This window comes from Scyliorhinus canicula, chromosome 13, assembly GCF_902713615.1.
Source record: "Scyliorhinus canicula chromosome 13, sScyCan1.1, whole genome shotgun sequence".
Lineage (NCBI taxonomy): Eukaryota > Metazoa > Chordata > Chondrichthyes > Carcharhiniformes > Scyliorhinidae > Scyliorhinus > Scyliorhinus canicula.
This window is the reverse complement of record NC_052158.1, coordinates 82,731,247-82,748,721: the sequence shown is the minus strand read 5'-3', so window position 1 is coordinate 82,748,721 and position 17,475 is coordinate 82,731,247. Positions and strand designations below refer to the sequence as shown.

The 17,475-nt window shown below is 45.6% G+C and overlaps 1 protein-coding gene across 2 annotated transcripts in view; it reads left to right on the top strand.

The window, feature by feature from the left end:
• LOC119976365 (probable E3 ubiquitin-protein ligase ARI5) overlaps window positions 1-15,884 on the top strand; it is a 48,319-nt gene extending 32,435 nt beyond the window's left edge. The window contains exons 4-9 of one of the 2 annotated variants that reach the window (XM_038816853.1): window positions 7,730-7,836; window positions 8,671-8,707; window positions 11,483-11,566; window positions 13,648-13,751; window positions 14,925-15,000; window positions 15,724-15,884. In XM_038816853.1, coding sequence (XP_038672781.1) covers window positions 7,730-7,836; window positions 8,671-8,707; window positions 11,483-11,566; window positions 13,648-13,692 — 273 coding nt within the window. In that variant the 3' untranslated portion in view covers window positions 13,693-13,751; window positions 14,925-15,000; window positions 15,724-15,884. Of the gene's footprint in view, window positions 1-7,729; window positions 7,837-8,670; window positions 8,708-11,482; window positions 11,567-13,647; window positions 13,752-14,924 lie in introns of both variants that reach the window. The other variant, XM_038816852.1, reaches the window with a different exon arrangement.
• The last annotated feature ends 1,591 nt before the right edge of the window (window positions 15,885-17,475 follow it).

The window sequence follows — 17,475 nt, the reverse complement described above, 5'->3', positions numbered from 1 at the left end:
ATTGTTATTCGAAATCTGGCCCACTATGGTCATACCATCAGCAAGCTTGTAGATGGAGTTGGAACCAAATTTTGCCAAGCAGTCGTGTGTGTACAGGGAGTAGAGTGGGAGGCTAAGTACGCAGCCTTGCGGGACCCCGGTATTGAGGACTATTATGGAGGAGGTGTTGTTCATTCTTGCTGATTGTGGTCTGTAGGTCAGAAAATTGAGGATCCAGTTGCAGAGTGGGGAGCCAAGTCCTAGGTTTTGGAGCTTTGATATGAGTTTGGCTGGGATTATGGTGTTGAAGGCGGAGCTGCAGTCAATAAATAGGAGTCTGATGTAGGAGTCCTTGTTGTCGAGATGCTCTAGGGATGAGTGTAGGGCCAGGGAAATGGCGTCTGCTGTGGATTGGTTGCGACGGTATGCGAATTGTAGTGGATCAAGGTGTTCTGGGAGTATGGAGGTGATGCGCTTCAGGATCAACCTCTCGAAGCACTTCATTACAACTGACGTCAGGGCCACCGGACGGTAGTCTTGAGGCACGTTGCCTCGTTATTCTTTGGCACCGGTATAATGGTGGTCTTCTTGAAGCAGGCGGGAACCTCGGAGTAGAATAAGGACAGGTTAAAGATGTCAGCGAATACCTCTGCCAGCTGGTCTGCGCAGGCTCTGAGTGCACGACCAGGGATCCCGTCCAGGCCTGTCGCCTTCCGAGGGTTCACTTTCAGGAAGGCCGATCTGACTTCGGAAGCTGTGATGGTGGGTATGGGTGAGTTATGGGCTGCTGGGGCACTCAACAGCGGATCGTTGGTTACCTGCTCGAACCGAGCATAGAATGTATTGAATTCATCGGGGAGAGGTACGCTGCTGCTGGAAATACTGCTCGGCTTCGCTTTGTAGCCTGTTATGTTGTTTAGCCCTTGCCACAATTGCCGAGAGTCTGTCTGTGACTCTAGCTCGGTTTGATATTCTCTCTTGGCATCTTGGATGGCTTTGCGGAGGTCGTATCTGGATTTCCTGTACAGGTCAGGGTCGTCTGACTTAAACGCCTCAGATCTGTTCTTCAGTAGGGAGTCAATCTCGTGATTGAGCCATTGGGGCAGGATTCTCCCGTACCCGGCGGGGCAGGGGGTCCCGGCGGGATGGAGTGGCGTGAACCACTCCGGCGTAGATCCGCCCCAAAGGTGTGGAATCCTCCGCACCTTCAGGGGCTAGGCCGGCCGGCGTGGAAGGCCTTTGGTGCCGCGCCAGCCAGGGCCGAAGGGACTCTGCCGGCCGGCGCGGGTCCGCGAATGCTTACTGTCTGCACCCTCCCCAACAGACTGCGGAGGACCCCCTCCCCCACCCCCCACCCCCGGGGAGAAATAGCCTCGCGCCTTTCCCCAGGACCCGGGCCGGTAAGGGACCAACTCTAATTTATGCTGGCGGGATCTGCATAGAACGGGCGGGACTTCGGCCCAAAGCGGGTCGGAGAATTGCCAGGGGGGCCGCATGTGAGCGGCCGCCGACCGGCAAGGCGCGATTCCCGCCCCCGCCAATTCTCCGGTGCTGGAGAATTCGGCGGCCGGCGGGGGCAGGATTCACCCCGCCACCCGGCGATTCTCCGACCCGGCGGGGGGTCGGGGAATCCCGCCCATGGTTTCCGGTTGGGGTACGTACGTACTGCTTTCTTTGGCATGCAGTCAGCCACACATTTGCTGATGAAGTCTGTGACGGTGGTGGCATACTCATTTAAGTTGGTCACTGAGTTCTTAAATATGGACCAGTCCACTGTCTCTTAGCAGTCACGTAAGTCACCCAAGAGGGAGTTGCCGTTTAAAGTGGTGGGAAGGAGTTTTAGGTGCCTGGGGATTCAGGTGGCAAGGGACTGGGATCAGCGTTATAAATTAAATTTGGGCAGGGTGATTAAACAAATGAAAGGGGACTTCAGTAGGTGGGATGTGCTCCCGCTGTCACTGTTGGGGAGGGTGCAGACTGTGAAAATGACAGTCCTCCCGAGGTAACTGTTTGTGTTTCAGTGTCTTCCAATCTTCATCCCCGAGGCATTTTTTAGGAAGCTGAATGCGGCGATCCCGGGTTTTATATGGGCCGGGAAAACCCAGAGGGTGAAGAACGCCCTTCTTGAGTAGGGGCCTGGGAAGGGGGTCTTGGCCCTTCCAAACTTTATTAACTATTACTGTTCATGCCAATATTTTGATGATTAGGAAATGGGTAGTGGAGGAGGGCTCAGTGTGGGAACGAAAGGAGGCGGCATCTTGCAAGGGCTCTGTTAACGGCACCTGTGTCGTTCTTGCCGTTTCGTTACTCCACAAGTCCACTGGTAGTGGCAGCCCTGAGAGTGTGGGGGCAATGGAGGCAGCATATGAGACTGGAGAGAGCGTCAGTGTGGTCACTGATTTGTGATAACCATAGATTCGGTCCGGGGAGGGCTAGACAGGGGCTTAAGGAGGCAGTGCCAAGCTTCCCTCGCCTACCTCTAAGAGGACTAGGGTGATGTCTAAAACAGGGGTTGGGGAGGGGAGGGTCTCGGAAATATATAAGGAACTGATGGAATGGGAAGGGGTCCCAATCAAGGAGGTGAAGAGGAAATGGGTGGAAGAATTGGAAGGGGAGTTGGAAGTCGGGATATGGGAGAAGGCCCTGAGGAGAGTCAATGCATCTTCGTCGTGTGCCAGGCTTAGCCTGATCCAGGTCAAGGTGGTCCACGGGGCTCACTGACTGTGGCCCGGATGAGTACGTTTTTTGAGGAGGTGGAGGACAGGTGTGGGCAGTGCAGGGGTGGGAGGGGGGAAGTCTGGCGAATCATGTACATATGTTTTGGGCGAGTCCGAAGCGGAGGGGATTTTGGCAGGGATTCTCAGATGTCACGTCAGATGTCTTTTTTAAAAAATAATTTTTATTCAAGTTTTTTAATAACAATAACAAATTTTCTCCCCGCAATTTAAAACAAACAAGGCGTGTTTCCACGCCAAAACAAAACAAGAACTCTCCCCAAAATAAATAATAACAAAGAAGAAAATAACATAACAATCCCACCGCCGCAAAAATACACCTCCCAACCATCCCCAAACCTCCCCCCCCCCCCCCCCCCCCCCCGGTCGTTGCAGAGACCGACCACTCTCTATCCGTTCGCCAGGAAATCGAGAAAGGGCTGCCACCGCCGGAAGAACCCCTGTACCGACCCCCTCAGGGCAAATTTCATCCTCTCCAACTTGAACCCAGCCATGTCGTTGATCCAGGCCTCCAAACTCGGGGGCCGCGTATCCCTCCACTGTAACAGAATCCTGCGCTTGGCTACTAGAGATGCAAATGCCAGAATGCCGGCCTCTCTCGCCTCCTGCACTCCCGGCTCCGAAGCTACCCCAAAGATCGCGAGCCCCCAGCCCGGCCTGACCCTAGACCCAACCACTTCTGACAAAATCCCCGCCACCCCCTTCCAAAACCCCTCCAGAGCCGGACATGCCCAAAACATATGGGTGTGGTTTGCCGGGCCACCCGAACACCTCCCACACCTGTCTTCCCCTCCGAAAAACCGGCCCATCCTTGCCCCTGTCATGTGAGCCCTGTGCAGCACCTTCAGCTGAATTAGCCTGAGCCGTGCGCAAGAGGAGGAAGAATTCACCCTCTCCAGGGCGTCCGACCACGTCCCATCCTCAATCTCTTCCCCTAGCTCTTCCTCCCATTTCGCTTTGAGCTCATCTACTGAGGCCTCCTCCTCCTCCTCCTGCATCAGTTGGTAGATAGCCGAGATCTTCCCTTCCCCGACCCACGTCCCCGAAACCACCCTGTCCTGCACCCCCCTTGGCGGCAGCCGCGGAAACTCCTCCACCTGCCTCTTAACAGTCCCTGACCTGCATATACCTAACAGCATTCCATGGGGGGAGGTTCCACTTCCCCACCAGCTCCTCCAGAGTCTCGAACTTCCCATCCAGGAAGAGGTCCCCAAACTGTCTGATGCCTGCCCGGTGCCAACTCACAAATCCCCCACCCGTCCTCCCTGGTGCAAAACGGTGATTGCCCCCTATCGGGGCCCAAACTGAGGCCTTCACTTCCCCCCTATGCCGCCTCCACTGTCCCCAGATTTTGCTAAATTGCCCTTAGTGTCCAAAATTGCCCTTTAGTGTTGGATGGGGTTACTGGGTTATGGGGATAGGGTGGAGGTGTGGGCTTTGGTCGGGTGCTCTTTCAAAGAGCCGGTGTAGACTCTATCGGCAAAATGGCCTCCTTCTGCACTGTAAATGCTATGATTCTACTCTGTTCCTTTCTCGTCACTTAGATATAGGAAAGTTAATTGAAAGGCTTCATGATTTAAAAAAAAAGAAAATTTCAATTTCCCAGCTATTTAGACATACTTCCTAACTTTGGAGAAAGGGACACAAAGCTACAAAACAAGCCAATCAGCTTTCCGCTGATGTTGCAGTTCGGTTTTCTTCCTATTACCAAGGCTCCTTCCAAACCAGCTATAATCTAGAAGCACAAGAACAGCAAACACATGAGAACGCCACCACCTCAAAGTTCCCTTCCAAGCCACTCAACATCCTGACTTGGAAATGAATCATTGTTTGCTGTTGCTGGGTCAAATTCCTGCCACTCCCTCCCAGACAGCACTGTGGGCGTACCCACGCTCCGTGAACTGCAGCAGTTCAACAAGGGTAAACGTGGAAGAGTGGGTACAAGAGATTGTGGGAGGATTGGGGGAAGGCAGTTGCCTCGAGTGGGGGCCACCATGCGAGCGGATAGGTTAGTTAATGGGAACGAAGTGAGGGATAGATATGGTATGGGGGGGGGGTGGTTTTCTTTCTTTGTTAGGGATGGCGGGGGGAGGAATGGGTTGCTGACTTGGACGGAGTTGGTGTGGCGCAGTTGCTTATGGGGATGACGGCAGACATCTTGGGGAGGCCCTAGGACGGCACAGAGCGAGGACCTGGGGTAGCTGGTTAAAGTGGAGATAGGAGACAGGAGGTGGGAAGGGGCAGGGGCCAGGGCCCACTCCCCCACCTGCCCGGCTGATGTCATGGAATGATTGGGGATTAAATAGTCCTGTTAGGAGGTTGCGGGTGTTCACGCATTTGAGGAGTCTGAAGTCGGACATTATATTTTTGCAAGAGACTCATTTGAAGGTGGTGGATCAAACGAAGCTGAGGAAGTGATGTGACGGGCAGGCGTTTCATTCAGGGCTGGCTATGAAGGTGAGGGGAGTGGCGGTGCCGGACCAGACTGGGTTCGTGAAGGGGAGGCAGCTATCGGCCAAAGTTTGGAGACTGCTGAATGTAATAATACTACCCTTGATAGGCCGGACGATGGAGGTGATTGTATCTGAACGCGGAGAAGGTGTTTGACCATGTGGAGTGGCCATACATATTCAAGGTGCTGGGGCAGTTCGGTTTGGGCAGGGGTTTGTTGACTGGGTGAGATTGTTGTGTAGGGCTCGTAAGGCGTGTGTGCGGACCAGTAGAGTCAATTCTGAGTATTTTGAGTTGCACCGGGGGATGAGGCAGGGTTGCCTCTTTCTCCTTTGCTCTCTGCCCTAACGATTGAATCGTTGGCAATGGCACTTAGGGCCTCGAGGGGGTGGCAGGGCATTGAGGGGCGTGGGCGGGGCACCGAGTCTCTTTATAAACTGTTGATCTCTTGTTATATATTGCGAATTCGGTTGAAAGTTTTGACAGGATTATGGGGATCTTGGGGGAGTTCAGTCTTTTGGGGTATAAGCTCAATATGGGGAAAAGTGAAATATTTCCGATCAACAGTCAGGGATAGGGGGAGAGAGTGGAGTTTAAATATGACACCTCTGTTTAAAAAAGGAGATAGGTAGAAAGTGGGTAGTTATAGGCAAGTGAACTTAACTTCGGTAGTGGGGAAGATGCTGGAATCTATCATCAAGGAAGAAATAGCGAGGCATCTGGATGGAAATTATCCCATTGGGCAGACGCAGCATGGGTTTATAAAGAGCAGGATGTGCCTAACTAATTTAGTTGAAATTTTTGAGGACATTACCAGTGCGGTAGATAACGGGGAGCCAATGGATGTGGTATATCTGGATTTCCAGAAAGCTTTTGACAAGGTGCCACACAAAAGGTTGCTGCATAAGATAAAGATGCATGGCATTAAGGGTAAAGTACTAGCATGGATAGAGGATTGGTTAATTACTAGAAAGCAAAGAGTGGAGATTAATGGGTGTTTCTCTGGTTGGCAATCAGTAGCTAGTGGTGTCCCTCAGGGATCAGTGTTGGGCCCACAATTGTTCACAATTTACATAGATGATTTGGAGTTGGGGACCAAGGGCAATATGTCCAAGTTTGCAGACAACACTAAGATGAGTGGTAAAGCAAAAAGTGCAGAGGATACCGGGGGTCTGCAGAGGGATTTGGATAGGTTAAGTGAATGGGCTAGGGTCTGGCAGATGGAATACAATGTTGACAAATGTGAAGTTATCCATTTTGGTAGGAATAACAGCAAAAGGGATTATTATTTAAATGATAAAATATTAAAACATGCTGCTGTGCAGAGAGACCTGGGTGTCCTAGTGCATGAGTCGCAAAAAGTTGGTTTTATAGGTGCAACAGGTGATAAAGAAGGCAAATGGAATGTTGTCCTTCATTGCTAGAGGGATAGAGTTGAAGACTAGGGAGGTTATGCTGCAATTGTATAAAGTGTTAGTGAGGCCACACCTGGAGTATTGTGTTCAGTTTTGGTCTCCTTACCTGAGAAAGGATGTACTGGTGCTGGAGGGTGTGCAGAGGAGATTCACTAGGTTAATCCCAGATCTGAAGGGGTTAGATTATGAGGAGAGGTTGAGTAGACTGGGACTGTACTAGTTGGAATTTAGAAGGATGAGGGGGATCTTATAGAAACATATAAAATTATGAAGGGAATAGATAGGATATATGCGGGCAGGTTGTTTCCACTGGCGGGTGACAGCAGAACTAGGGGACATAGCCTCAAAATAAGAGGAAGTAGGTTTAGGACTGAGTTTAGGAGGAACTTCTTCACCCAAAGGGTTGTGAATCTGGAATTCCTTGCCCAGTGAAGCAGTTGAGGCTCCTTCATTAAATGTTTTTAAGATAAAGATAGATAGTTTTTTGAAGAATAAAGGGATTAAGGGTTATGATGTTCGGGCTGGAAAGTGGAGCTGAGTCCACAAAAGATCAGCCATGATCTCATTGAATGGCGGAGCAGGCTCGAGGGGCCAGATGGCCTACTCCTGCTCCTAGTTCTTATTATGTTCTTAAGGAGGGTGCCGTTTCGGTTGGCAGGGGCTTTTGTCATATTGAGATACATGTGGCACAGCTGGATCCGGCTGCACACGTTGAATCTGGCAAAGCTGGTGGAGTGAATGAAGGACAACTTTAGGAGGTGGGATGTGTTGTCGTCGTTTGGCAGCGACTAGACAGTAATGATGGTGGTGTTGCCGAAGTTTTTGTTCGTCTCTGAATCTCCCAATTTCCGTGCCCAAGTCTTTCTTTTGGTAGCGTGAATCAGATGATACTGGGGTTTGTGTGGGTGGGTAAAGTTCCCCAGACCAGGTGGGTATTTTGGGAAAGGCGGGTGGGGGGAGCTGGTGATGCCGAATCTGCAGAATTATAATTGGGCGGCGATTTTAGCTATGGTTCAAAAGTGAGCGGAGGTGCAACTTAGTGTCTCAAGATCATTGAAATTTAGAAAGGAAACAAAGTATAATGACCATAAAAATGACAGGCTTGTGCCAACCGATTTCAAAACCTTTATAATTCTGTCACCCACACAGTTCTATGGCCCACGGATTGGAGCTCTGTATGCAAGAGGGCCAGGCACGAGCTCACCTGTATACCCAATGTTCTTTGGTGGAGGGCAAGAAAAGAAATTCAGGCCAGGGTAAGTTATCTGTAAAATGCAGAAGACTTAACTTCTCTTTTATCATTGAATGATGATTACTACTGAGTTTAACATTGCATTTCTGATCAAATAAGATCTATAGCTTCAATATCAAGCTCGTTGGGGGTTATGGAGTGAAAGTGATGACTAAGAGTGATCGGGTTCCACTGACCTGACAATCTAAGTAATGTTTACGATTAAACGTTTTAATTAGGTAAATAGACAATCTTGCAACGGGTGGAGGAGTCCAGAACACACAGGCATAACCTTAGGCCTAGAACTCGGAAAGTCCGGGATGAAGTCCAAATGCACTTTTTACAAAAGGGTCGTAGAGTTCAGGAACTCGCCTTCAAGTTGAGACCAGGGGTCAATTGAAAATTTCAAAACAGAACAGCCATGGCCTAGTTGAATTCTGGAATAGGCTTGAAGAGCTGAGTGAGCAACTGGTGTACCAAAGAACGAAGAGGAACACATTTCAGTCTTCAACTGTGATGGACCCCTTTTAATACATATTATAGTGTGGAGAACATAATTTAAGTGCATCATTGCCAGATCAAAAACAAACAATAGTGAATGAGCTACCCGGTCTCGCATGGTTTTACGCTCCATTTAAGCCAATTGAATGCAAGTCACGTGAGGTCTAAATTGGACAGCTAATTCATTGTTGCCCATTTCTCGTCTTGTGATTTAACATCAAAATTTCCCCCATTGTCTTAATAAAACGAACTGTCTGATCCCCTATAGGTGACTTTTCAGTTTGGTTTGGTTTTAGTGAATATATAATTTGTAAATCTAATATGTCACCTCCCTCTTTGTATTGCCATCTCTTTCCAGTACAGAAAACACACCAATGATCGCAGGACTTGGAAAGGTAATAAAACATTTTAAACCTCATCCTCACCATATGATATAGAACAGGCTTCCAATTGTGTAACTTAGCAAGATTTTTCCGAAACAGCCCTCTCTGCAGTTCCCATTCTGCATGCTAAATCTTACCTCTGTCAAGATAAGCTAATCCCTTGCAGTCATTCTAAAACTAGCAGCAGTTATCTTTTCTGGTTCTACATGTGTCTATAGTCACCTTGCCAATACTTCAGGACACAGCATGTTTCTCACTCTCCTCTTCAAAATGCAGTCATATATTTGAACCACTGGGGGTGGCGAGGTGGCGCTGTGGTTAGCACTGGTACATCACGGCGCCGAGGACCAGGGTTCAATCCCGGACCCGGGTCACTGTCCATCTGGAGTTTGCACAGTCTCCCCGTGTCTGCGTGGGTCTCACCCCCACAACCCAAAGATGTGAAGGGTAGCTGGATTGGCCACGCTAAATTGCCCCTTAATTGGAAAAAAAGAATTGGGTACTCTAAATTTTTTTTAAAAATGTAAATGTATTTGAACCACTGAACGTGGGATGTAAATCAAAGTGTTGTTGATACTTTGGTAAGTATGGTGAGCTATGTGCAGTATTATGTACTGGTCCTGCTCACTCTATCAAGACAAAACAAGCAATGTAAAGGATTGACAGACGGTTGAAGGATTTTGAATCATGAGTATTGATGAAACAAAGTCTTTCTCCAACCAAAGAAGAATATGAATAATTCCAAGATTTAGATTCATGAAAAGAATTGATGGACTACAGGGATATTTTATGTGAAAACAGAATAGGAGGAGATGAAGTCATAGCTAAAGGAGCTGAGAGTTAAATCAAACTTACATTTGCCAGTTTGTGAATGAACTGAAGCCTCGGGGACTGGGAATGAAAACGAGGGGAATTAACAGAGAAAAAAGATATGAGTTTAGAATAAGAAAACAGTCAGATCAACTTCTAACACAATCTGAGTGACAGTGAGTTGGATGGACTGAACCACTTTTCTTATTGAATTGTAGAATTATGCAACACAGAAGGGCATTATTCAGCCCATTGTGCTTTTGCCAGCTTTTTGAAAGAGCCATCCAATTATCCCACTTCCCTGTTCTTACCCTTCACTCCCCAATTTCTTCAATTACTTACTCAATTCCCTTTTAAAAGTTAGTATTGAGTCTACTTCCACCGCCCTTTCAGGCAGTGCATTCCAGATCCTAACTTATTAATCATTTTCTTTTCCTCATGTCATCTTTGGCTGATATGACAATTAGCTTAAAATGTTGTCCACTGCTTACATTTCCTTCCATCACTGAACTAGTTTCTCATTTATTCTCAAATCCCTCCCAAGGTTAATCTTCCCTTCAGCTTCTCCATTTCAAGGGGAACAACTGCAGTTTCTATGGTTTCCTCATGTAACTGAAGTCTGTCATCCCTGGTATCAGTTTGGTAAATCTCTGCACCCATTGCAAGGCAGTAACATCCTCCCTGAACCACAATGCTCAGAATTTGACACAATACTCTAGTTGCCCTCCAGTCTGAAAAACATCACCACTACTCTCAATTTTTTGTCCCTTTGCCAGTTTTGTATACTGTTACGACTCTGGGCCAGTGCGTGGCCAATTCCAGCCCCACTTGACCCAGAGTCGCAAGTTGAAATTAACTTTATTTTCACAAGTACCTGAGGTCTGTGACTGCCCAATAACTACAACCTTCCAGTTTGCGAATTTTAAACACAATTAACTTTTTATTATTATTATCAGTAACTATAATTAAATAGGAATCAAATACAACTGGTTAACTGTTATCTAATCTCTAACCCCTCCCCCCCCCCATTTTAACTTGTCTCCCTCTATGTATTAACACACACACACACGAGAAAGAGGGGTGTAAAATAATGATGAAATTAAAGAATAGGAGTCTTTGTTTCTTTTTCAGTCCAGAGTTTCAGATGGATGTTATCTTTTCTTTCAGCTTGAAATGGTTTTCACTGTAGACTCACAGAAATAGCAGGTAGCCAGCATTCGAGAGAGAGGCGGCAGGTTCTTTCACGGTCTAGAAGCTTCTGCCTTCAGACAGTAGACAGCAGAGAGAGAGTTACTCCCATCTTGAGAGTCCAGTGGCTTCTCCTCTGTTCTGTCCAAAAGCCTCACCTGACAGGAACCAATCGCTGTCAGTTGCTGGGCAGAATACTGTCCCTGGCCAATCCATTGGCCACCAGCCAACCAATCAAAACAAACCTCTCCAATCTCTTGGGTGCCATAAAGTCTGGGTTCTTCTTTCCAAAATACAAAACTTTATAACAGTGTACTAATTTGACACTTTGATTTCCTTAGTTCCTATGCTCGCCTCAAAGGTATGTCTCCATTAACAATCCATGAACCAAAAATGATAAAGACAAAATTAAATAAATTGGGACTTTGGGAATCCACAGGAAGGGCCTTACAATACATATAGCCACGATCCTTTTAATCCCATGGATTTCAGTTGTGCTAACAAATCTATAATTTGTTTGGTCAAGCACCATGTTTAGATAACCACATTACTCCCATCCACTCCCTCCATTTCTTCATCAAATAATATGATCTTAAATATACCAGATTCTGTACATGACACATTGAGTATCCTGCTGAATAAGTGGGAACTCTGCATTGCATGCTGAGTAAATTTAAACTGGTTATACAGCAAATCCTTACTCTAACTATCTCTTGTTTATTCAGCAAAATAACATAACAGTTATTGACTGATGGACTTCAACTGCATTTTATTGACTTTTTCCCTCAGGCCGCTGAACTGGTGGTCAGGGAGCTGGAGGTATATGCCAGTCACATGCAAGAAGTGAGGGATTACCTGGAAGAGAAACTGTTGGTATGTGTGATTGTTTAGTAGTGATTAAATTATATTTTAGGGTAGTGTGTATGCATGGAGTATTGTGAGAGTGAGGTGACTTTGGACCAATGGTACCCAATAATAGAGGTTTTCTTCACCATGTCCCTGGGACTGTTGAAATCCAATTGATAAAGGATTGATTCCAATAATTAGTTAACAACTCTATTATTGCTTCATGCGACAACCAGGGCGGTAAAAAAGGTGAACTAAACAATCCTTGGTCTTTCCTTGTCCAGCAATTTCCACATTTCTATGAAATGAAGACACTACAAAACATTTGCGGTGACTTTTTACATGTGAGTTCTTCTGTCATAAAGTGACAACCCTTTTTGCCAGAGGGTGATGGGAGTCTGGAACTCACTGTGGATGCAGAAGTCCTCATAACATTTTAGAAGTATTTAGATGTGCACTTACAATGCCAAGATACACGAGGCTATGTGCGAAGTACTGGAAAATGAGATTAGAATAATTATGTGGTTGTTTTTGACCGGCAAAGACACAATAGGCTGAAAGGCCTTTTCTGTGCTGTAGACCTCTCTGATTATGACTACACAAGAATATAATGACAGTGGTGAAATTGAAAAAAATAGCATAGGTGCCCAGATGGTTTTGTGTGTAAAGTACCACTTAATTCAGCACTAAATTATAACAGACCACTTAAATGTTTTCCTACCTCGAATCCTCTGTTGAATGAACTGGTCACAGTTGAGGTACTGCAGGTAGATTAGGAAGGAGGACTGGTGGTAATATTACCCAGGATTCCCTTCTTAATTTTTATCCAATGATTGCAAATGAAAAATTGCACTTGGGTTAACTGCAGTAGAGGAAAAAGCTAGGGCACGACTGGTTAAGTAGTCTGATGACAACTCTGACTGGACTTGCGGCTAGAAAGCTTCCACTTAAGGTGAGATTCAGAGCAACTCTGATCAGCCTGGAATGTTAGTCCAGCTAGAGTAGGTACCAGTGGAAGAGGAGCGAAGAAAACTTACAAAATTACCCGAGTAGGTAAAATTTCCTTAATGTGTTAGGTTGTCCAATGCGTGTTGTAGAACTGAGAGTTAATGTTTAGAGGGGTTTAAGTGTACTCTGACGTGGACCGTTGGCATGCAGGTACAGAAGGCAAATGGCATATTTGCTTTTATTACAAGGTGATGGCAGTGTCAAGAACAAATAAGTCTTGCTACAGTTGCACAAGGCTTTGGTGAGACCACACATGTGTCCTGTACACAGGTATCCTGTCCTGGTCTCCATGTTTAAGGATGGATATACCGGCATTGGAGGAAGAACAGCAAAAGTTGATTAGCTTGGTTTGTGGGATGAGAGTGTTGGCCTGTGGTGAGAAGCTGACTAAATTGGGTCTATACTCTCCAGAGTTTTGAAGAATGAGAGGTGATCTCATTGAAACATTCAAGATTCTGAAGGGGTTTGACAGGGTAGATCCTGAAGGGTAATTTCTCCTAAATGGGCAAGTCTAGAACACTGGACAAAGCGTGAGAGTAGAGGTCAAACATTTAAGATTGAGATGAGACATTTCTTGGATGAGACAGACAGATTTTGATCTGTCAGGGAATTGAATGAAATGGAACGGGCTGGTAAGTGCACTGGAGGCAGAACATCAATGTGATCATATTGAATGTTAGAGGGGCCATGTGATCTACTCCTACTTTTTACGTTCTTATGTTTTCTCATGGCAGCATTGCTGAATTGTTATAGTTGGATCGAGAGGCAAAGGTGGTCAATGAAATTACGTTGCAAAATTCAGGGCACACTGGCAGACTTTGAAAATAAACAGGTTGTCATTGTCTGCTCTGGCCACTACTTCATTACTTTCAGAGTTGCCAGGGTATGCATACACTAGGATACAGGTTACAATAGGAAGAGTTTAGTCCACTAAAATGTGTGCATTTGGAGGTATGTAAGAAGTGGTTTCATCAGAGAAGTTTGACTCAGCATTGTTATTGAATCTACTATGTATGTTGTTGCTCTGTATTACATGATGGATATGTACATTTTATACATCCAAGAAACTAATTTTATTTTTTTTTCTATTCTTGTTGCAGGCTGCCTTTGGGAAGAACAGAACTTCATTTCAACAGCCACTTTAAGGGCTCAGACAAGTTACCAAACACCTGCAATATGTCCATTCTAGGGCCTAACCTGCAAGGTAATGGCAAAACTATTGTCTTAATCTCAATGTGATGAATGTAGAAAATTGTTATCTATTATATTTATTGCAGTAATGTTATTTAAAACCCTGGTTTAAGATGCACACAGCCAGAATGTCTGCTAAAGCTGTGATTAGGTGGTCATAAAAGTGGGTAATCATTGGTTTTAACCATTTGTTTACAGATAGATGCCTAATGGAACATTTTTTTTCTTTTGGAGTATCCCTAAGGTGTAGATAATTTATGAGGGATGCTACTTAGTTCTGGATAAACAGGTCATGGGATATCTTAGTGGGAGGAGACCGAGGAATGCCTTACGATACAATTAAGGGGTGGAGCCAGGTCTGCCTTTAGTTTTACAGCTTGCCAGTGGGCACAGTATGCAGAATTTTAGTCTGACAAGACAGGGTTTCAGCTGGCTCCTGGAAGGTTCTCTCCAAGGTCTTTGCACAGAGGGAAGTAAGTAAACCTGATTCCAGGTGAAGGGAGTAAGTTAAAGTTTTTCCTTTTAGTTCAGAACTGTTAAGTGTAAAGCTGGTACTTTGTTGCTAATGTGATGGATTCTGTGTTTAAATTAAAGTTTGCTTTAACATAAAAGATGCCTATTGGCCAGTGTTATCACTTCTGGGACGAAGCATCCTTTCCTCACAGTTTTATAAATTGAAAGTTGTTGTGTTTCTCATCTGGGATCCTAACAATATAGTATTATTTGTAAACATACAGAAGCACATGATGAGGAATTTTGTTTAAATCTATAATCACCTATTTGGGCTGGCACGGTGGCACAGTGGTTAATGATGCTGCCTCACAGCGCCAGGGACCCGGGTTCAATTCAGCCTTGCGTAACTGTCAATGTGGAGTTTGCACTTTCTCCCTGTGTCTGCGTGGGTTTCCTCCGCGGAGGTGCTCCAGTTTCGATAGTCCAAGAATGTGCAGATTATGTGGATTGGCCAGGAGACAAGTTGTCCGTTAGTTACAGGAGTGTGCAGGTTCGGTGGGGTTACGGAGATAGGGCGGGAGGGCGGGGCGGGAGTGGGCCTACCTAGGTAGGGTGCTCTTTCAGAGGGTCGGTGCAGACGTGATGGGCCGAATGGCCTTCTGCACTGTAGGGATTCTGTGGATTCTATTCTAAAGAATGTGCTATACCACAATAACTCTTTCATTGTGTGCAGGTCAGAAGCTGTTGCTGCATTGTCGAAGGTTGCTGGCTAGTGTGGGAGCTGCCTGCCATTCGGACAAAGGCAATAGGTAAGAGACCCCAAGATGACTCCTGTGATTCTGGAAGAGACTTCAGAATAGTGTTGGAAATCATTACGCCGACCCACTCTCCTGCTTGTAATTCTCTGGGGTGAGATTGAACATTTAAGAAGGAGTAATACAATTGTGGGATTTTATATATTTTCTAAATGGGAATGCTGCCAGTTAAAACTAACAACAGCCTAGAAAGATCAGTGATTTCTGATACACTAATCCATTGCTTCCTATTTTGCATTTTATTTATTCGCTGCTTGATTTGAAGTAAATATTAGTGAGAAATAATTTTATAACAACGGCAATGTTGCTGTTTTATTAGAGACCACTTTCTATTTTTGGTACTCCGACTCATGGAATTTTAATTATTAGCATACGATGTCAGGATGTAACTATGTAATTGAGCACAACTGCCCACTGTCCCTACTGGTGACGGATGTTGCTACTTACTCTCTTTTAGTTCTCTCTCTGATATGGGAGGTTGGAAGGGTATGCATGCAGCTGTTCATTGCATGTAAAATCTGTATATGTTCTTTAGCTCACTGGGCTAAATCTCTGGCTTTTAGAGCAGACCAAGCAGGCCAGCAGTACGGTTCGATTCCCGTACCAGCCTCCCCGAACAGGCGCCGGAATGTGGCAACTAGGGGCTTTTCACAGTAACTTCATTGAAGCCTACTCGTGACAATAAGCGATTTTCATTTTCATTTTTCATTTCAATAGATTCGGCTTGAGCAGACCAGTGAGCTGGAAATCAAAAGGGCCCTGTGCCATGCCATTCAGGTGCACTGGCGTCAGCCAATGTTGTATGAAGAATAAATTGTGTTTTTGAAAGTAGGTCAGGTCACTGCTCATCAGTGAATTATTTGAAGTGAAGAAGAAGTGTCCATTTAATAATCTTTATCTCTCCTATACTTTATTGCCTGTATTTACCACATCGCTCAGTGCAGTATCATTTCAATATCCTCCAAATACATTACAGTGGTAGCCGAACCCAAGTAGCGAATTAAATACATTATCAGAACCTGAGGTTGAGTGACGTTCCAGAGAAGTGGGTAAATTAGTGATATGTGTAACCTGCCAACAAAAGTAGGGGGGGGGGGGGGCGGGGGCACGGCCACAGTTGTAGTGAAGACACTTGCTTGTAAATATATGTGTTGGTTTTCTTTGGCATGGTTTGTAATTTGTACTTCGTGAATTGTTGGATATTGTTGAAACTTGCTCATATTTAGAAAGCTGACTCGGTTCCACTGCTCTCGTATCTCTTAACTTTTCAGCTTATCGATCTGCTCCATAGCTTCACCTCATTCCTTTTTTAATTTTAAACTCTCCGCCTCTCTCACACAGAATTGCTCCATACAACCAGCGAATGCAATTGCTTTACTCAACTTATAAACCCGTCTGGCTTGTCACTTTTGACACCAAAGATAATCAACCTGCTGTCCAATTCAAAGAACAATTTAGGGTAGTGTAAAGCAGCACAAGTCTGGACCTGTGTATTATTCCCAGAAAGGTAAGTTCTGAAGTACAGTGTTATAAGATTAATCTAACTTGTCACTTACAAAATCAGTCTGATTATCATCCTACGGGTGGCTTTGCGGATTTGGAAGCTGCATTTTGTAGATACAGCCTGCAGTTAACAGCATCCTACAGTACATACCAACCCTTTCTGCCCTGCACTGCACACCATAATTCAATAGGTTCAGCAGATTATTGGGTGGCTTCTGCAATCCGCTGTTTTCCAGACTCTTGCATGAACAGGAGCTAAAAAAAAAAATTGTTCATGCAAAAGCAGACTGTTGGTAACCATCATATCTCCAGGTTTTGAGAGTCAAACTGTGTTTATACGTAACACTTCATTAAAATGCAGGTGGCACAGTGGTTAGCACTGCTGTCTCACAGTACCAGGGACCCAGGTTCAATTCTGGCCTTGGGTGACTGTGTGCAGTTTGCACATTCCCTCTGTGTCTGCGTGGGTGCTTCGGTTTCCTCCCACAGTCTAAAGATGTGCAGGTTAGGTCGATTGGCCTTGCTAAATTACCCCTTAGTGCCCCAAGATGTGCAGATAAAGTGGGGGTGTAGGGATAGTATAGGGGAGCAGGCCTAGGTAGGGGACTCTTTCGGAGGGTTGGTGCAGGCACGGCGGGTGGAATGGCCTCCTTGTGCACTGTCAGGATTCTATGAAAATTTGTTGAGAAAGGGGTTCAGTACATACAGTAAAAATAAGTTACCTCCTATTTTAATATAAAATGGAATATGAAACATGTCTCAGAAACATCCCAATTACTATAAATACGCTGCAATACAGTCATTCCTGTTCAATAACAATTGAGTGCGCATTGCAATGCTGCAGTGCACTGAATAATGATACAGGTTGAGAGAGAAACGACAGCCAGGACACGAGGTGAACACTCTGCTCCTTCTCCAATTGCGCCTTGGGATCTTTCACATACACCACCTCAACAGATAGACTGT